At 42.0% G+C, this 21855-nt stretch overlaps 1 protein-coding gene across 5 annotated transcripts in view; it reads right to left on the bottom strand.

Annotated features, from left to right (window-relative positions):
- Nucleotides 1-21818, bottom strand: part of KIAA1328 (KIAA1328 ortholog) — a 243309-nt gene extending 221491 nt beyond the window's left edge. For 2 of the 5 annotated variants that reach the window (XM_067530907.1, XM_067530908.1), the window contains exons 1-4: nt 21525-21638; nt 18746-18781; nt 16135-16274; nt 8494-8588 (exon numbers count right to left, since the gene is read on the bottom strand). In XM_067530907.1, coding sequence (XP_067387008.1) covers nt 8494-8588; nt 16135-16274; nt 18746-18781; nt 21525-21576 — 323 coding nt within the window. In that variant the 5' untranslated portion in view covers nt 21577-21638. Of the gene's footprint in view, nt 1-8493; nt 8589-16134; nt 16275-17259; nt 17396-18745; nt 18782-21524; nt 21639-21702 lie in introns of those variants that run through there. The other 3 variants (XM_067530909.1, XM_067530910.1, XM_067530912.1) reach the window with 3 other exon arrangements.
- Nucleotides 21819-21855: the final 37 nt, after the last annotated feature.

Here is a 21855-nt window from a genome sequence, read left to right as displayed (position 1 = left end):
TAGTAGACCCTATCATGACATCATCCTTGTTTTTTATCCTTACCTAGAGACTTTCAACAAGGCCCTCTCCTATTTCCATCTCAACCTCAGTCCAAGTGTATATATTTTTGATACGTAAGGCAACATCTCCTCCCTTTTTTCCCTGCCTGTCCTTCCTGAGCAAGCTGTACCCTTCTATACCAACATTCCAATCATGTGTATTATCCCACCAAGTCTCTGTGATAACAATTATGTCATAGTTGTGTCTAACTAGCATTTCAAGTTCCTCCTGCTTTTTCCCCATACTTCCCACATTAGTATACGCACATCCAAGATACTGATTTGATTCCCCCTATGTTCTCCTTTATCCCTACTATAATGGCCCATGCTGCTAAACTCTTACAGTTGCTGTACTTCTGTTCTTGGAGCTCCAGTGTTATCAGCAGTAACAAATAGTGCAGCCTGATAATTCAGCAGATCTCAATGTTACTCATAAAGAAAGACCACAGGCACTGTTCAGTGACAAAGGCACTTGGCCAGGTTTATTGCCCTCCAGGCACAGTCCTAGCATCCCATAAAAGCTTTAGGTCACTAACACAAGTGCCCCATAGCAAGGAGTGATTCAGTCAGCAACAAGAATTTCTGCTGTCCCCTCTGCCACACAAAGGGTTAAGGCAAGGTACCTCAACAGTTCTAGACAGACCAAACAACTTACATACCACCTTACGTGTTTCGTGACATCTGCTTGTTACCTCCCCTTGTGCCTTGCTCCTGATGTCTCAGGCAAAACACCCCTATTCATCACTTTTGTCAAACCCTCTCATCCTGTTCTAGGTCAGGATGTACCTGTGCTCATCTTTTGGAATGCATTCACACACATATCAGTGCCTAGTACTTCCTACGAATGCCAGTGTTTTAGCAACGCTAACAGTACCTTTGCCAAGTTTGTGTACCAGACAATGAACTTGTAAGCATCTGCTTTAATACATGGTCTGACTTTGGTCACAGCAAGGCCTAACTTTGGTTCACAGCCACAAGTCTTGCTCCAAGCTCTGTCTCTCTCTACTACACATAGCATCTCTGGTTTTAGAACCAGGCGATCCACACCCAACAACCCAATCCACATGCTTAGCAAACCACACGGAAAAGTCAAATGAATATCTCATAGACTCGCCCACTGTGTTCCCCAAACTAGGCTTCCTCATGAAGATAATGACGCTACAGGAGGAGGATTTCATCCTCGCGCTATTCCTTAGCCCATAGGAACAGCAAACTCTCCATTCTGAGCTCCTTCATTCCCACTGACAATTAATTCCATTATATCTGCCTCGTCAGGCAAGGGCATTCTACATTCTGTGGCAATGCTAACAGACATACAGGAATGTTCTGTTGCCCTTTTTGAGTACAGTAATGTACCTCCAGTTAGATGCAGATACCTCAGTCTCATTATGGACACTTGTGTCTGGGGGCACTGCTATACCAGTGTTCTGCCTTTGACTGAAGATTTACTAAGGGGTGAGGAGTCCAATTTTCTAGGGATGCCTTCTGTCACACTGGCTAGATTGGGGGGGAGAGGGGGACATTTATTATCTTATTTAACATGAGTATGTCAAAATCATAATAATTCATGAGATATGCCGTGTCAAGTATTGTTAGAAAGGCTATAAGATGCTAAGTAAGATGATAATGTTTATGTTCATGTGTTATATGTGTAATGGAAGATACGGATATGGTTGATATATCTGTATTTCAAATTGTGCTGTGTCTGGGCGACTCCCCAGACAGGATGGCTGCAGCACTAGCCTGCTTAATGGCCCATTAAGGAAATTCACAGGTACAATGGGCCCAGGGGGAGAAGCCAGGGATATACCTGATGAGTCACCAAGACTTAGTCATGTGACTCTGGACTCCATCTTGTTCCAGTAAAATTCCACAAGCAGCATGGCAGAGACCAAACGACATAAAAGGCAGCTGCACCACATCCATTTTGTCTTTAGTCTCCAGCCTACCTCTGGATCACCTCATCTACAACTGAACTGAACTGAAGCTGGGAAACAAAGGACTAAGATCCATCCAGGTACTGGATGTACACCAGAGGGACTATACAAGCCTACAAACTCCACAATTCTTCTAGAAACCTGATATATATGGACTTTCAAATAATTTGTATGTGTCTGATTGCTTTAATCCTTTAACATTTCTCTTAGTTTCTTTCTTTCTTTTTATAATAAACCTTTAGTTTTAGTTACTAAAGGATTGGCTGGCAGCGTGGTATTTTGGGTAAGAACTAAACTTATATTGATCTGGTACTGTGGCTGACCCTTTGGGGTCAGGAGAAACCTTTTTGGTAAAGAGCACAGAGTTTTAAATAACTGGTCTCTTTATGGACCTAGTGGCTGATTGGGAGCCAGAGACTGAAATGCAGTAAAGGGGGCTGTGTATATTTTTATTTTGGCTTCTTGATAACCAACGTGGGGAATCAGCAGCACTGTTTGTGGCTGGTTGCGAAGTCTGACTTCAGTACCACCCACCAGTGCTGGGAGAATCTGCTCTCCTTTTACAGCCTGCTCTGACGTTGGCATTTTCAGGTGGCTGCCCTAGGTACAGACAGGTCACACCTTCTATCAACTGAGATAAGACAGAAAGATCAAGTACTTATCCTCCTACTGCTGCACGGAAGAGAACTGCTAATAAATGAGTCTGTGTGTTATGCATCTTATTTGATACTTCTACTCACCCAAGATGCAACTGGATTCCTTAGCTCCATACACAAACTGTGGGGGCAGAAGGAAGAATTTGGGGTCTGAGGGTAAAGACAGGAACCAGCAAATCTTGCCACCATAGCTGTAAACCACAGCTTGGAGTCCCACATACTATACCCCCATACACTATGTCAGATATTGAAGAAGACTGGGCTCTTCAGACTCCTATAATAGTTGCAAAAACATGTTTTTGGTCCATTTTATTGTGTGGCTATTCTCACCACTCTACTTAGGAAGTGCCAGAGGCAGTGTGGGACAGCCAGCTGGCTGTTACCTATGATATCCCCAACTATTCCTCTGCAAGGATCCAGGGCAGTTGTCACCCTGACAAGGAATGAGAGGCTGTAGATCCTGTGTGGTGCCTTCTCCCCATCACTGCTCTCTCATCACATAAGTTAATGATGGCATCTGGGGGAGCCTGCACACAGGAAAACCTGTACCAGTGCAAGGTCAAGGAACAACCATCCTCTCTAGCTAATAGGTCCTGTGTGAAGAGCAATGGTTTAACTTTTTCCTGCTGGTTTAGTCATGCCACTTACATGACTAGGCCAGAAACATCTGCCTGAGTACATGGGAACCTCAGGGTGTTTTTTAAGTGCCACGGAGCAGCCAGCCCAATGATCATACCCCAGACTCTCTCACTTGCACTGCTCAACACCCAAAACACTCTGGGAACTTAGCCATGACTATCTCCTGCTCTGAAATTCCCCAAGGAATCAACAATGAGCAAAGCCCCAGATGGAACATGAAAAAAGCTACACAGTACCTGCAAAACCTTTTGAATTTTTAGCATTAGTCACTATGGACAGCAGAGTGAGGAGTGTGTCCAGCTATACCACTAACTAAAGTGAAGAGGGCATTTGGATGTATTTAAAAGACACAAAGTACAGAAGATATGACATAGCATACAATGGACCAGCCTCATTTGGAACACCCAGTCCAGCTCATGTCCCCTCACCTTAAGATGTAACAAAGTATGAATAGGTTCAGAGAAAGACAAAGAGATGGCTAGGATTCACAAGTGGCAGAAGAGTGCAAAAACTGTAATTATTTAGCCTAGAAAAGAGGATTAGAAGGGATTTGACTGAGTTCCTTCTTTCAGCCTGGTCTTAAAATTCAGTTTCATCAAGTCCCTAATACCTAGTGAGTGGTCAACCCTTGAAATTCCCTGAAGCAGAGGTCGGAGTCAAATACTGTAGCTGGAATTTTTCCAAGGACAGGATATTACAGCTAACAACATTAGAATTTAGTCAAACTAAGGTAAAGATAATCCTCTTCCATGCTTCAGTATATTGCCTAATCTTCACCAGGGTCTGGAAGGAATACACACACTCTCTCTCTCTCACACAGACACACATACACTCTCTCTCACACAGACACACACTTTTCCATGTACAAAATTGCAGGGGTGCAGATATGAAGACAACCTCCAGTTGCTCCATCAGTTATAAACTATTGCAGAAAAGTGAGGATACCCAATGAGATGGGCCAATAAACTGAGCTAAAACAGCAAATCTTGGGTGAAATTCCGGCTACTTGTATCAATTAAAGTTCTGTCACAGACTTCGGTATGGCTAGGATTTTATCCTTTCCTTCAGTTTGTCTTGAGATGGGCAGTTATTGACCAAACAATTTCCATCCATGATCCCATGATAAACATGCAGGCACTATATTCAGCTACCATATGACGTTTCCATGCATACAGTGTGGCAGAATCAGAATCTAAAAAGTTTCTCTGGCCAACTGAGATTTATTAATTATTATTATTATTATTTACTGGAAATTTTCTCTGAAAATTTTTCAATATTTTGCCAGTTCATTTGTTACTATGAAATATCAAATTATAAGAGAGTTTTTGAAAAGTGAATGAGGTGAGAGGAATCAGAGTTTAACTTTCTTATCACTTCTGCAAAGGATTTTTAATTACATCCAATAAAAATATGATTAGGTTTAAAAAGAAAAGAGAACTAAATATAAAATAATAGTGTCCCACTAATTTTACCTTTCAAAATTAATGTTGCTGCACTTTCTATTTTTCTTCAGAGAAATGTCAGACAGAAATATCAAACTGTCCTCAGGGAAAAATCACAGCATCTGAGACTTTAAAAGAATTCCATGTTTAAATGAGTTAATGCCCTGGAAATTCAGTTGGGAGCAGTGTATTTTGAGTAACAATGTAAAAGAGGGGGTTTTTTGCTATTAAAATATACCCCTACACATCAAACAGTGGAACCAGTATCCAGAATAGCTACAAGATTGATCATTTGTAAGCAGACTTCAGTGCAATCTATTCTTCATTACAGCCTTAACTAGACATTCCAACACATGGAGTAGTTAAAAATAAACAGTTGGAAGCTTACTAGAAAAGACTGTACAGCAAAAATTGGTAACAAGTTATTAGGAAGTAAAGTGTTCCAGTGGATGATGGCAATAATCAAGACAGACAACATTTCCAGCTGCATCACGGCATCACTGATTTATTGGGTGACGTTGTCACTTCAGCCCTGTGCCTCAGTTTCTCCATCTGAAAAAATAAGGCTAAAGATGCTTGCAAAAGTATTTTTAGAATTTGTAGGGACACAGATTTTTAGGCTAAAACATGACTTTGTATTTTGGACACCACCTTTTATCCAGAAGAATCCAAGAAAATGTACAAAGCATTCTTTTCTTTAAAAAAAAGAAACAGAAGGCTACGAAAAAAGGCCAGCAGCCCAGTGAAAACACACAACTAAAACATACAATCAGGTAAGGAGCAGATTCCAGGATAAACTTTCAAAAGGGGTTTGTCTTGTTGTTTAAATTAAAACCAGTGAACACTATTGTATTATGAAAAATCTGACAGTGTAAGCATTATCTTATCATTAACTATGTGTAGTAAGGCAGTGTGGCCTCCCTCCAGACTTGAGAGGGATGGACCACTGCCCTCCCCCTAGTGGGCAGAGCCAATCCCGCCCTGCCACCCTCACCGGAAGTACCGGAATGAGGCAGGAAGTATAAAGGGAGGGCATGGCGGCTCAGTTGAATCAGAGCCACAGATGGAGGCAGATGTCTCTGACCTGCTCCAGAACTATTCCAGCTCTGAAGCTATGCAGTACAATGCCCTGCCCTGGAGACTGACCAACCCTGGAGAGGAGTTGCCAGGACTGCCATCAGCTGCGTACCTCGAGGAGATGGAAGACCCTGGGATCACGGAGTCCTACACCTGAACTGTGGTAAGAAGTAGCCCAGGGAAACCAGATATTAGTTTGAGCAGGATGCAGGTCAGCATGTTTCAGTGGGATCCCCACTGATCCAGTGGCAGAACTATCCCCCACTGTTCGGACCCTGGGCTGGGACCCAGTGGAGTATAATGGGCCCGCTTAGTGCTCTGCGCTGCCCGTGGGGGCTAGGGCTCCAGACTGTTAATGGTTGTTTGCTTCTACTAGGAGACTATGCGTTATAGAAGCTGGCCACATAACAGCTGATCAGCGGTGGACTGGTCACCAAACGGCTGATTGGCCCTCCAGAGGTTGCAGATGTGGCTAGATATAAAATAGGGAGTGCAGATTGTGGGTCGGATAGGAGGGGAGTCTCACAGATGTGGATCGGGTGGGGATCCATGTTTCTGAATCCATCCAGGGCTCTAGTAGAGTGGCCTCTCTCCCCACTTGAAAGCAAGGAGCAAGAGACCACTACATTAGGATTTCCAAAAGCATGAATGCCCTATCATGAAGATGGTATTAAAAATAGACTTGTTCAAAAAGTCAGGTAGCTTATGAACAGCCAGAGACACACGCAGTATCTGTTTTAATCTAATGTGTTAGTGTAGGGAAGAAATTTAACTATTGATATTACCATCTGAGGGAAAAATTAAACTTCCTGGAAAAGTCAAGTACCTGGGATTCAATAGCAACAGACTCTCTGCTGAGCACACATAGATGCTAAACATCAAGTAAAGCAATTATGACCCGCTCAGTTTTATTCTTTACTATAGATGTTTTGGTAGCAGCTTGGCGCTCAATCAGGATTAAGGTGCAATGGGGCTAGGAGCAGAACAAACACGTGTACTCTGCCCCAGAAAGCTTACTCAGCAAAAAATCTGGATATTTTTGTTTGATCATAGAGCAAACAAGCAGATAGTCAATGAAACTTTAAAAAGGTAATAAGTATGCAATGCTGGTGATCATCACCAACTGCCTTTAATACATGGAAGAAACAGGGTACATCCTAGATTTCAGGGTAATAGAACACTGCAAATGTTATTTCTGTAGCACTTTAATTAAGCCTCAAGTACCCGGTTTCTATCCACCTACCCCATTGTTTTCTATGCCCTTGGATATGTAAATGTTGCCTTCTATATTTCCTATTTTGCTGTATCATTTCTACCAACTGCATCTGAGGAAGTGAGCTGAGACTCACGAAAGCTTATGCCTACTGAAATTAAATTCATTAGTCTTTAAAGTGCTACAGAACTCACGTTGTTTTTGTTGTATACAGACCAACACGGCTATCCCTCTGAAACTGAAAATGTTCTTTCCCCCTTTTTAAAATGGAAACTCAGTTTTCATTTCATTTTTCATCTTTGTGTGGACAGAAGACCCCAATCTTTTTCAGTCACGGGAGGGATTAAAACATTTAAGAGGGAAGACAGACTGCTTGATTCTTTTGACTACTAATCAACATTACACAGGAAACTGAAAAATTAAATACAGCCTCCATCCTGAAAAGTACTCCCTTCCCTCTCCTTTTTCTGGCTCCCTCGCCTCTTATTTTTTGTTTTCTTATTTCCTTTTTCCACACTCCCTCCCATCCCCCCCAAACACCAGATCATACCTGTGGAATGAAAAAAAGCATAAAGGAGCTTCATCCATGACCCAAAGGAGAAGTCTAGCAAAACTCTAGGCTAGTCTCGGTTTCACCTTATCACCACTTCCCCCTTTGAGACCCCTGAGGAAGTACTGCAGAAAAAGGACCAACACACTGGTGCTGCTAAGGGATTGTTCCACCGGGAAATTTTGAAAACCTAGGGCGCTCAGAGAAAGGTGGGATACCTAATAAGTCACTCAAATTTAAACGCAGTACTCAGATTTTTTTAAAAAAACACATCAGTGACTGGACTGGCATTAGAAAGAAATTCAGGAATAACTAGCTTCTAAAATTTAAAAACTTGCTGCATTCCACCTCCTTTCAGAGAAAAGGGAGAGTGCAGGAAAAAGACCTCACCCACATACCCACAGACAAATGAAATTAGATCCCTTGTTGGACTACATGTGCAAACAAGAATAACTACAGATGAACACATCTACTCTTAGTTTGATCACAAGACCACAAACCTACCTCAAAATTGTAGATGCTCCTCAACAGATGAGCACTGCAAAGTTTCATACCAACAAAGTTTGTGATTTCAGAAAGCAAAGGAAATAACTGAAAGAATTCAATATTTTGTTTTACACACAAGAGGAAAGATGCTTTGTTGCAACTAAGGCCCTGATCCTGTAACTAGCTCTGTGGGGCCTAATATCTCAGTACCAGCTATCTTTTTTTTTTTTTTTTTTTTTTTTTGGGGGGGGGGGGGGGAGGGAGTGTCGGGGAGGAAAGGAACATTACTGGGTCTTCTGCTTGCTCAAGCCTCTTCTAGCAAGAGCAATCACTTTATGCTTATGTCTATTTAATAAAGATACAATTTTATAATGTAGTTCTAAGATGTTTGGCATTAACTGGAAGAATGGCTCTCCCTAAACATAATGCATTTTCAGGTAAAGCTTATTCTCACCTGGCAAGTTCTTTAATTAAGTTTGCAATCCGTCTCTTGTCCTCAGGGCATAAATCCTTTAAAGAAGCACTCTTCACTCCTCCTTCATTAGTGACCTGAAAAATAAAATCTGCCTTTTAAAATGATATAGTTCATACAAAACAAGCTATTAAAAGCATTTCAAGATTAATGGTTAGAAACTGATACTAGACAAACAGACTGGAAGCAGGGTGCCTATTTTGAACTTTAAGGGTAATTAATCATTGGAACAATTTACCACATTTTGTGGTGGATTCTTCTAAAAGACATGCTCTAATTCAACCGCAAATTATTGGATTCCATGCAGGGTTTGCTGGGTGAAGCTCTCTGGCTTGTGTTATGCAGGAGATCAGACTAGATAATCAAAATGGTCCCTTGTGGCCTAGAAATGTAGGATTACATTTGTATTATGATTGCACCCAAATTGACTGATCAAGATCAGGAACTCATTGTATATAAGAGCCTCATAGGAAGAGACATTCTCTGCCCCAGTGTTTATAGGCTAAATATACGAGTCAGAGAGAGCAGCAGGAATGCACCATACAAGCAGATTGATGAGGGTGTTAACAAGATTCATACCTTGTTAGTTCCATTGTGTTTTGTTTATTTAGAAACACACACACTAAATTGAGTTGCCCCTCCACAAGCCATTGTTAGTTCCTTTTTATTACATGCAAGATCTACACTATACTCAACTGCTCCTCAACCCCTGCCAATCCTGCCCCACAAACAAGAATTTTTAAAACTAATCTACTGTGCTTTCTTCTTTCTGAGCCAGTCCAGTGCTGAATTTCATCAAAATAAATGAATGCACCTGGTATCCATGTCCACCAGAGGGCGTACAGAGCTTATAGTTTAAAAGTATGTTCTTCTAGTATCATTATTATTGTCATTACATATAATTAGACTTGGAAGAATTAGATTTTTATTGATATGTTGATTTCACCATGCACGTACAAACCGATGAAAAAATATTTCCATCGATAATAATCAAAACGTACAGACAGGCAAAGAAAACATTTTTTAGAACTTATAGTTTGATTTAAGATATTTACTTTGTATATTGACATGTTATGTTGACAGTGTTTTAACAATTATAAAATTAACTTTTTGATTCTCAACAACTGCTGTCATTAAATAATTGTCTGACCCCTACATAATTTCCCATAGTGAAAATTTAAATTAAAAAAAATCTAAAAAATGCTTTAGAAGAGACATTATCGGGCAAAATATAAAAGGCAGAATTCTGCCAAGCCTACATATAATTGTGGATATTTCTATGGGGTCTTCCACTGAACTCCAAGTTTAACCTTACTTATTAAAATAACTTTGTACATCTAGTGATTGAGTTATCCAAGGCGTGAGCCAGGCACTCACACACTACAGTAATGAACTTATTATAACAACTATATGGAATAGAAACCGATCAAAAGAGGTATTTTTAATGCAAATTATTTTCTCCAAAAATTTGGTAGTAATAAAACAGAAATCAAACTAAGTAGAATAACGATAAATACTCAATGTGTTTTCAGTGTACTGGATCTTTGCATATTTGCATACACGTAATAAAACCTGCAAGCTTCTATTTGCCTGAGTAGAAAACTGGATGGAAATGACACTCCAGGCACTTGGCGTGGACAGCCCTAAACCTTGATCATCAGACGATGACGTAGTCATATCATATGATAACATTCTTTCAATTCCATTCATATCTCAGGAGGACGTTAAATAGCAGCTACTAAAGATAGACAGCTTTAAATCTGCAGACTCGGACGTGATGCTGTCTAAACAGTTTGTCAGCAAACCAAGATAACAGACTATTTCACCTGCATGCTAAAAGGTCATAGTATGTTCAAGCCAATTCACTTGTTAGAACAGAACAAAGGGAGATGTTACCACGTTGCATTTGCATGGTATATTCCCAATAATCACATGCAATCTAAATTAATGAAAAATAATGAAACATTAATGGCAATGACTTCACTTATCTATAAACTTCTTGATTGCTATTTCCTTGCATTATCTATATCCTTGTACTTAGTTAGCCATAGGTCAGATATATTAGCATTTAAATGTAAGTTCATTTAATATGTAAAAACTCCAGAAAACTAAATGCATTATGTAATGTATAACTGCCCATCAAATGGGACTGGAGCCTTGAAACTGTAACTAAAACAGCATGTTAACTTCAAAGTATGGGTCATTGCATTCAAGGATGGAAACACACAAACTTTGTTTGCACGTAATCAACGAAGCAAGAGCCCATGCTGAGCTGAGAACACTTGCCAAGCTGGTTTCAACTAGAAGAGGAAACCCTGGGAGCAATTCTGCATCTCTGAACTGATGAATTCTGACAGGTGGAATCCTGAACAAAAGGACACTGATCCCCAAAACCATGGTGGGCAATCCTGAGAGACTTACGGAGAACTCGCAGATCTCTGCTATCATTTGGACTTACAAATTCTGATTCACCTGTAATGTATTGTACCTGCTTTAAACCCTCAATAACTCTTCTTCTTAGTTAATAAATCTTTAGGCAGTTTATCAGAGAAATTGGCTGTCAGCGTTGTCTATAGTGAGAGATTCTGAGAATCCACAGACCTGGGGTTAGTGACTGGCCATTTGGGGTCAGGAGTAACCTAATGTGTGGTGATTTTCTGGTTTTAATAACCTTCCATCAAAATCCAGTTTGTCTGAGTGGTAAGATTGGCGGGAGAGCTTAAGGTGACTGTCTGTAACTCCATGGCAAGACTGGTGTCATGATCCAGGAGTTTGCATTTATTACTGGCTTGGTGAAATCTAATTATAGGTATACCACCAGTTTGGGAGTGTCTGCCCAGTTTTCTGACAGTCTGACCTGAGATTGGCACTCACAGTTCTGAGCCACACCATACATGACACCAGAAAACCTGCATCCAAGAGTTTTAGGATCTGGCTGAAGAGCTCGCTGGACCATTCATGTTGATTTTCAACAAGTCTTGGAGCACTGGAGAAGTTCCAGAAGTCTGGAAGAAAGCTAATGTAGTGCCAATATTTAAAAAGGGTAGATGGAATGACCTGGGAAATCATAGGGTTTATTTTGAAAATAGATCCTGTCAAACTAATTTGATATCATTTTTTGATGAGACTACAAGTTTGCTTCATAAAAGGTAATAGTGTTGACGTAATATACCTACACTTCTGTAAGGCACTTAACTTGGTACCAAATACAATTACCACAAACCAGAAAGATATAAAATTAACATGGCGCGCACAGTCTCAAAACGTAACTGTAAACAGAGAATCACCATTGAATGGGTGAGTTTCTAATGGCCTCCCATAGGCATCAGATCCTGGCCATATGCTATTTAACATTCTTATTAATGACCTGGAAGAAAACAAAATCACCACTGATAAAGTCTGCAGATGACAAAAATTGGGGAAGTGGTAAATAATGACGAGGACAGGTTACTGATGCAGAGCCATCTAGAACACTTGATAAGCTGGGCACAAGCAAAGAACATGCATTTTAATATGGCTAAATGTGAATGTACACATCTGGGAACAGAGAATGTAGACAATACTTACAGGAGGGGGACTCTATCCTGGGAATCAGTTAATCTGAAAAAGATTTGGGGGTCATGGAGGACAACCTGCTGAATACGAGCTCCCGGTGTGATTCTGTAGCCAAAAGGACTAATGTGATCCTCGGATGCATAAACATAGGACTCTCGAATAGGAGTACAGAGGTTATTTGACCTTTGTATTTGGCGCTGATATGACCACTGCTCTACGTCCAGTTCCAGGGCCCACAATTCAGGTATAATGTAGATAAATTAGAGAGGGTTCAGAGAAGAGCCATGAGAATTACTCAAGGATTAGAAAACACGCTTTCAGCTAAATCAACTGAGCTCCTTGATTCTGTCACTGTAAAGAGAAAGTTAAGGACTGACTTGATTGTAGACTATAAGTACTTACCTGCAGAATAAATATTTAATAACAGGCTTGCCAAACTCAGAGAGGAAGGTATAAAACAATCCAATGGTTGTAAATTGAAATTAGACACATTCAGATTATTAACTAACTACACTAATTAACCACACTAATTAAACATTGGAACAACTTACCAAAGGTCATGGTGGATTCTCCATCACTGACAATTTTTAAATCAAAGTGGGATGTTTTTGCTAAAAACATCTGCTCTCATTCCAGAGGAATTATTCTGGGCAAGTTCTATGGCCTGTGCTATCCAGTAGGTCAGGCTAGATGATCACAGTGGTTCCTTCTGGCCTTGGGATCTATACGTCTATGAATTATGGGTGTTATTAAATGTACATAGTACTTAACAATCCTGCCTCAAAGACCTCGCTATTTAGCTTGGGCACATTTAATACACAATACAATGCAGAATAACTGTTGAAATTATGAAGCAAACTATAATGGGTTTATCCTTCCCTCACAATGCATGCTTCTCTCTCTCCTTATTAGCAGTAATGAGAGTGGAGTATACACACCAAGGAGACAACATGCCCGTCCATCTTCAGCAGATTGTTTCGAACCAGCGTTCAAAAGATAATAAAATGATTATTTTAAGTAGCTGACGAAATAGACTGGCAATGATCTTATGCAGAGAGATGTTATTAAAGCTGGGGGTATGGAATATGACCCTCATTCAAAGCCTTTTTATTTAAATTAAATATATTTCCTTTGGAAGCACTTCTGTGTTTCAAACTGCAGGTTAATTATGTTAAATTTCTCCAGTGTTTTTTTAAGTGGATGTTTGATGTCACAACTCTTCACTCACACACACTCTACAACTACATGTGTGTGGGAAATTAAGGATAGAGTTTGGCTTAGATTTTTAACACTGTGTTGAAGAGTTTCAATAGCATACACCCCATATCCTAGAGCAGAGGTCCCCAAACTGTGGGGCACGCCCACTAGAGGGGCATGGAGGAACCTTCAGGGAGGCGCAGAGGGCCTGGACCAGCCCCCACAGGGGCAGACAGGAAGCACCACCCAGACCCGCTCTGCCCTTTGGCTCCGGCCCACAGCCCCATTCTTGGCCCTGGCTCTCAGCCCGATTTGCAGCCCGGCCCCACTTCTGATCCCCAACAGCAGCTTTGGCCCCGCACCCAGCCCCGACTCCCGATTGCAGCTCCGGGGTGGGAAGGAGGCAGGGGAGTGGAGGGGGGGTCGTGAACCAGGTAAGGGGGAGGCACAACCCCTAAAGTTTGGGGTCCACTGTCCTAGGGGTTTAGGTCTCCTGGTTCACAATAGCCACAATGGGGCTCTTTCACTGGATACCTGCTGTAACTGCTTCAGAGAAGGAACAACAGGTAATTAAAGTCATTTTCACAGTCATGAAGAATGGTAGATGGATGGAAGCAGAGTTCCTTTGATCTGATTATTCCATGGTGTAGCACGGACCCTCAAGGCATCCCCCAAGCCCACATAAGCTGCATTGCTCTCAGTGACACAGCTGGGTTTGGGGATGAAGAAGCCAGACAAGCTTATCTTTGCACATTCGTATCTACAGCTATTAAGTGGTGCAAGGGACAACGGGGCCTCAGAGGCAGACTTGCATCCCAACACACATCAAGGTCTGGAATTCTTAATAGTATAACTACACTTCAAAAAGGGGATGAGAAAACCATTGTCTCCATACACAAATGAAAATACAGGCCAAGTTCTACCAAGATTTACATCTTGTCCAACCCTACTGAATCAAGTAAGGGCAGAACATGACCTTAGGCTAGTATTTTGCATTTATACAGCATCTTTCATCCCCAAAAATCCTCAAGCCCTTCACAAACCAGGCACACACCATCATATTTGGGATGGGGATTGGTAAACAACCTATGCACAACATCCAAAGTGAGAAGAAGGAAGAATTTTGGCCAAGGGCATCAGGGCAAATCCTCATTTACAAAAAGTACCATGGGACCTTCAGTGCCTAGGCAGAGCTGACACAATGGGCACTGCCCATCAAGACTCTAAGAGCAAGGAAACCTTGCAAAACTTTACCTGACTGTAGCAAGTAAAATATCATGAGATTTCTTTTTCCTTTATCATGGAAAGGGCAAGCCTGAACTGTTAAGTCTTCATGAGGATTGAGCAAGGCAAGACAGGAAAAGAGCCATCTATAAAAAGATTATGATCTCGTTTCTATCCTATTATTAATTATTTACATAGTGGTAACACCTAGGATCCTCAATAGGGAAGGCCCCACTGTGCTATGAGCTGTAGAAACACAACAAAAAGATATTCCCGCCCCAAACATTTCACAATCTAAGCAAAAGATGAAAAACAAACACATGATGAGACTTATGAACAATATAAGCAATGGTCACAGCACACCAGGTACCTAACCATTGTCAAACGTTCTGTAGAAACACAGTAGAGGAAAGTTTTAAGGAGGGATTTGAAGAATAAGCTGGTCTTGTGTGTGTTTATGGGAGCAGCTTCCATGTAACAGAGAAGCACGGGACAAAGCACCAAAGTGCTTGCTGGAAAACTAGACAGTCGAGACTGGCATCGTTGGCAGAGAGAAGGCATGAGGCAACTGCTCAAATGCACATAAGTAGTGATAGGTAGGATGGAGATAGACCATGAAGGGCCTTAAAAGTGAAAACAAGTGGTTATTGTTTGACGTGGAAAAGAGGGAACCACTAGAGGGATGCAAAGCAGGGGAGAGATGTGGTTGAAGCAGAGAGCAAGCAAAAGGATCTCTGCACTAGCTTTGTGAATGGACATAAGGTGGCATTTGTTAAGGACACAGGAGGAGGATGTTGTAGTCAAGACACAAGATGATCAGGACCTAGATGAGTTTTAGCTGTGTGGAGGTAAAGGAAATGCTGGATCTTAAAGGTATTGTGCACGAAGAAGCAACAAGAGTTAGACACTGCTGGAATGTGTCAGTGCAGAGAGAGGAAAATATGATGGCTAGATCCCAGACCTGAGTGACAGGCAGGATGGTGGTGTTGCCCCTAAGGTAACGGATAAAGGAGGCATTAAATAAAACATTACTAAATTAGATAGTCATGATCATATGTTCCACAAGTGAACACATATCACCATAGAGTTCTGAATGATGAGGTCTGCTAGACTATAGAATAGTCCCCCAAGGGAAGTCCCACTGCTTTGAAACTTGTCTTGCAATATGCTGTAGGGAACAGTCTTCTATTGGCAGGGTAATAGAGTAGGTAACCTAGTAGGAAGTGAAAAAGATACTATTTGAGAAGTGAAACCAATTGACTAGATTGGATCACTACTTGCTCTGATGTCTTCTGGGTGCTTTGTAGCTATCATTTCATAGCTAATCAAAGAGCTACTGTACATAGAACTGTATGGGAATAACAGTATTTGTTTAACACAGTACAACTTGCACACTAATCATATCAGTAATCAGTTTTACTGTTTACAGTTTACTTTGCCCTGTCTTGAGATCGCAGGACCCTCTGGGAAGGGATTTCATCTCTATTGTTGCCTGCAAGCCATGATACAAGTTAGCCATGGTGTAAGAGTCAGTGATAAACCATGATTATCTAAAACCTTTTTACAAGTTTGCAAGCTAATGATTGCAGCCATTTTTCTACTATTTGTCTGAACTCTTCAGAATAAGAAAAGTTCATGCTTGCTGACCTGCTGCCCTGCTGGTTCTTCTGTGCTTTTAAAGGGATCCATGGAAACAGAAGCAGCAGCTCCAGGCACCTTCAGCTTAGCTTCACTTTTTCGACCCTTTAACACACGTCTTGTTCTTAAATTTCCTTCTGCAGAAACTCCTAGAGAAGGAAGACAAACAGACTTTGAGAGGAGGTTCTTAGTATGCTCTTACAAGCCTCCGTCACAAAATATTTAGATTGATATGGAATGAGCCTAAAGAAAGGTGGATAACAACGCAAGCTTCCAAGTAAACTCTGCAAATTCACCTAAAAAGATCCATGGACTTGGAATACACCTACTAGTTCGGTCCTTGCTTCTGTCACCATTGTTCACCTGACAATTTAATGTTTCACCTTTTACAGATACTTAGACTTGGAAGAATTAGATTTTTTAATTGGTAAATGTCAATTTCACTTTACACACACAACCAATGAAAAAATACTTCCATTGACAATAATTGAAACGTACAGTTAGGCAAGGTAAAAAAAATGCTTGAGAACTTAAGAGTTCGATTTAAGGATATTTACTTTGTATATTTTGACATGTGATTTTGACAATTTGTGTTTTAACAGTTATAAAACTAACTTATTGAACCTCAACATCTGTCATTAAATAGCATCTGATCCCCTCCCCCGTAATTACTCACAACTGTGAAAATTTTAAATCAGTAAAAATCTAAAAATGCTTAAAAATAAAAATTGATATTGTCCATCAAAATTATAAAAGATTGAATTCTGCCAAACCTACATATATGCTATTGCTGTATATTTTTATCCAAGGTTAATGCTGTTTGTTCCTCATGTCAAACTCCTGGGTAACACCACCACCTAGCTCTTATCTTAAGAGCTTTTCAACAGTACCTCTCAAAATGCTTCACAATCTTTAACGTATTTATCCTCACAACACCCAAGAGGCAGGGAAGTGCCATTAACCCCATCTGACAGATGGGGAACCAAGGCACGGAGCAGCTAAATGACTTGGCCAGGGCCAAAAAGGAACTCTGTAACAGAGCCAGGAACTTGACCCAGGTCTCACAAGCCCTAGTTAGCGCCCTGACTACTGTGTGAACACTACAGAGATTTTGTAAAAAAAAAAATCTCTCACCATTGCTAACATTAGTTCAGCTCCACTGCCAGTGGCTATGTAGGATGCTCTGATAGTTCCAACCCAAACAAGCCTTCATGAGGCCAGAATCAGCCTTGTGGTTTTATGGCACAACGTTGGTCTCCCCTTTACAGCCCTAAGAATCAAATGATTACTGTTTAGAAGTACTAGGAAGTTTTAGTATTTCCTCATTTAAACATAAGTGAGCAAACTGGATACATTTATTTTTGTATGGATGTTTCAAAAGTGAATCAGTAATTAAAAAGAGAAAACTTAGTAAGAAACTTTCCCCATCTTCCTCCACCTCCTCCTCCTCCCCCCCCCCACCCCCATATATTTAAAGGGGACAGAGTTCATAAAGTTTTCTGATTTTTTTGGTTTGCATTAGGAACCATTTCCACTGTAAATCCAGCAAGTTAACCATAAATCATAAGCTTTCCTTGCAGGTCACAAACTGTAAGGTCCTATCACCACCAAGGCTTGAACCATACTAGCTACAATCACATTCAGCTATGTTTTTAATTCAGCTGTAGCATAGGCCCTCTACCCTGAATGAACAGAGTTTTATTTTTATTAAAAAAAAAAAAAAAAAAGTCAACTGTGCAGGTCCAAACCTAGATCACATGGTTTCTCAATGCAGTTTGCAGCCCAACTCCACAAACACACACACAGCTTAATCATGTTATATGTTACATGTATATTTTTTAGGAGCAGGCAAGGACACAACCTTGTTATGCCAATTTTAAGGGTCTGTGTTGAAAATAGTTAATACGATTATAAATTCTGGGGGCATGACTAATACCACCATCTAATCTAAATGTAGAACCACATTGGGAGATCTATTTACACCACCGTTCCATCTCTTACCATAGACTGGATCTATCTGCGTTTAATTGTATCTCGCCCCAAATCTCGCTACAGCATTAGAGATGTTCAAGTCTTTAACAGGGTTCAGGGAGACAATTAAGATTCAGCTTATATCACAAACTAGGCAGAACTAAGCTGTTCATAATGGGGCCCTAAAACAATTTATCCTCTATTGCAGCGGTTCTCAACCTTTTTTTCCCCTGAGTACCACTCGGGTCAGGTACAGTCAGGTCAAGTACCACTTTACCTGACTGTACCTGACCCGAGTACCACTCGGGGAAAAAAAAAGGGGGGGACGACTTTCGGCGGTGGCGGGGTTTCGCGGCAGCAGCGGGGGGAGGGGGAGGCTTTCGGCGGCACAGTATGGCTCGCGTACCACCCAGCCTTCTTCGAAATACCACCGGTTGCACGCGTACCACCGGTTGAGAACCGCTGCTCTATTGTATACTTGTATAAACTGCGGGACATAGATCCTCTACTATAATCCTATAAATCCCAATAGAAGCAGAAAATCAAAGTTTATGCTGGCTCTACATCTCATGTGAACACATACACAAATGAAACATCACAGCAATGTTCATAGGACAAAGTATCATTTACAACTATTAGGCAATCATACCTGGCATATATACCATTGGCTGTTCTTCATCAGAAACTGTATGCAATTTCTTTAAAGGAAAACAAATCAAAGACGAAAAAGCCCGAGCTAAGATATACCAAAAGAAATATGAAAATACACCTTTAAATCTGTGATTTGCAAAAAGATTGTTGACCTGATGCAATTCATTGTTCTCCACCATTTGGGATGCAGGACAAACCTGACCAGAACAAAACATGAACACAGACTTCGAAAGAACACACAACTATCTGCACTTTGTATTAGCTTTCATCCAAATAAAGATCATCTCAGAGAGCAAGATTCATGGGACCAGACCCAGTTGCAACTCCTAGTATTAAGGTAAAGAAGGAACACAATATTTATTTGAATTAGACTAGGTTAACATTATACAAGGAATCTCTTGGGGACAGGCAGGGAAGACAAACTGCTGAGACTTATGTATATAGTCACACTGACACTGAACCACATACCACAACAGACAGTGCACAAGGTACATGACTAAAAGGAAACAGAAAGATTTAAAAGGAAGTTGGTCATTCTCAGCTGATTCAACTCTTATCCATCTTTTAAGGAACAATGACTTTGCATTTATTTGTTTAAGCTGGAGACTGGGATTTGGTTTGAGGCAGTTGTTTGTGAAGAAAGCTATTTCAGAAATGTTCAAATAATGGGCTACCTCAATCATAAATACAGTTTACTACATCTAGCCCTCTAAAAGCACCTGGCACTGGGCAACATATTATTCATATTACAGTGGTACCTACAGGGCCGAAATCCCTGCCCTGCATAAATTAGTCTAAAGATAAGAGTCAGCATAAAATGCAGAAGAATACAGAGCAGGGTGTGGCCTTTAAAGTCTCTTCTTTAAAGAAACAGTATGCAGTTTTGTTGTAGCCATGTCAGTCCCAGGATATTAAAGAGACCCGGTAAGTGAGGTAACATCTCATTGGACCAACTAGTGTTGGTGAGAGACACAAGTTTTCAAGTTTACACAGAGCTCTTTTTCAGGTCACGCTTAAGGACTGTGTACACATGAAAGCTTGTCCTTGTCCCCAACAGAAGTTGTACCAATAAGGCCTTGTCTGCACTAGCACTTATATCGGCAAAACTTCTATCACTCAGGGATGTAAAAAAACCCATCCCCGAGCAACATACATTTTGCCTGCATAAGCCCTTGTGTAGCCACATTATGTGATGGGAGAGAGCTCTCCTGTCAACATAAAACCAGCTCAGTAAGCGGCAGTAGCTATGCCAGCAGGAGAGCATCTCCCGCTGACATAGCGCTGTGTACACGAGTGCTTATGCTGGCAAATCTTATGTCACTCAGCGGGGTGTTTCTTTCACACCCCTAAGCAACAAAAGCTTTGCTGACAAAAGTGCTAGTGTAGAGAAGGCCTGAAAGACATTACCTCTCCCATATTGTCTCCTTAAAGAGATAAACCAGTAAGCAGAGGTAAAGATGTTTGTGACAAATTATTAATCCCACCTTCGACTGAAAGATTTACAACAATCCAACCTGTGTCACTATTTATGCTGTTTACTTTTTCGCATCTCTCATGCTATGGACAATAAAACTCAATTACATCAGTTTGTCAATTGTCTCACTTTCAGGTTCTTTTGGCTGCAATGTCTGGCTCTCAAATACTGCAGGGCTACGTTTACAAATAATTTTTCTCATTGGTTTGTTTGTTTTTTTAATTGTAAAACATTTCTACTGGTCTTGAGTTTTTATAAAAAGTTTATCTGACAAAATTCAAGTATTAGATCAAACATAAGTTTGACAGTGTCCTTTTAAAAGCTTCATTTATTGAGGCACTGCACTGCTGAAGGGATTAGTAATAAAACAACCTTTCACTTCCATGTAGCTGCCCATTGGACAACTTTTTGCCCCACCTCACAGAGCTTGGAGTAAAATAATGATGTCATGGCAACAACCCACATTTCTATAAAGTGACAGTGCTGCGGCACTCGGTATGGTGCATGAGCGAACAAAACCACCCCCAAAAGCCACTCCATTGCATTACAGAGAGGGGGCACCCTACCCCGCTGAGACACCTCTCCACCTGTGTGCTCCCGGAGGGCTAAGACCAAACGTCCCCGGCGCAGTGCATAGGAACTCCCACTAAGATAACACACAACTGTGTTGTGTACATACATGCCCACCCAAGACAATCCTCCAACTTCATCCGTACACATGACAGGCTGGGCCAAGACATCCCTACCAGCCCAGGCTGAGCCCTACATTCCCTCCCCATGAAATGGAACCACCCCCGCGTCTTTATACACAACCACACACAACCGGTGTGCACCCCCCACCTCCCCCGTGCTGAGGCCCCTCAGCCTCTGCCTCTCCTTTCACAGGTACCCCCATAGGGCCCTCATCACCCCAGGCTCTGAGCACCTCACGCGCTGTAATGTATTTATCCCCCTCCCCCCGTGGTACCCCCCTTTCCACACACACAGGCTGAGTAACCTGTCCATCGGTACCCAGCATGTTTGGGGCAGAGCAGGGAACCGAACCGAGCCGTGGCACGGCACAGACTACTGCTCTAACCACTAGGCCACCTCCCCCCGTCTCCTAAAGCCTCCGCCCCCCCTAAACCCCCCACGTCTCCTGGCAACTGACCAACCGCCCCCCTCCAGCTCCTACCGGCTCGGGCTCGGTCCCGCCCCCAGCACCTCCCGCCTCCCCTACAGGCTGGGCCCCAGGCCGGCCCCTGCTCCGACCCCCGCGGCCCAGCCTCCGCCCGCTGCGGCCCAAGCGCCCCGCCAAGGATACCGTCCCGGCTCCAGTAAACGGCTCCTCCGGGCCCAGCGGCCACATCCGCCATCTTGAAACAACCGCCACTCCCAGCGTGCCCCCCCAGCGCTCGCAGCCCATTGGCTCCCCGACCCCCGCTCGGCCCCGCCGCCCAGCCGAGGGCAGCCAAGACACGGGCGAGCCGGTGCGCGGTTACCCGGAAGAGCGGCGCATTCTGGGAGCTGTATTTCTCCTTGCGTTCTGGCCCCCGGGAAAGCGGCTCTGAGCGAACTCCAACTCCCATGAGGCGCCTCGCCCACAGCGTCTCCGTCGCCTGAGGAGGAAACTACAGCTCCCAGAGTTCCTCGCG

The sequence above is a fragment of the Emydura macquarii genome, unplaced genomic scaffold (assembly GCF_026122565.2).
Source record: "Emydura macquarii macquarii isolate MOO-44397 ecotype Brisbane River unplaced genomic scaffold, CSIRO-AGI_Emac_v2 contig_3114, whole genome shotgun sequence".
NCBI classification, from domain to species: Eukaryota; Metazoa; Chordata; order Testudines; family Chelidae; genus Emydura; species Emydura macquarii.
This window is presented reverse-complemented; position numbering and strand designations above follow the sequence as displayed.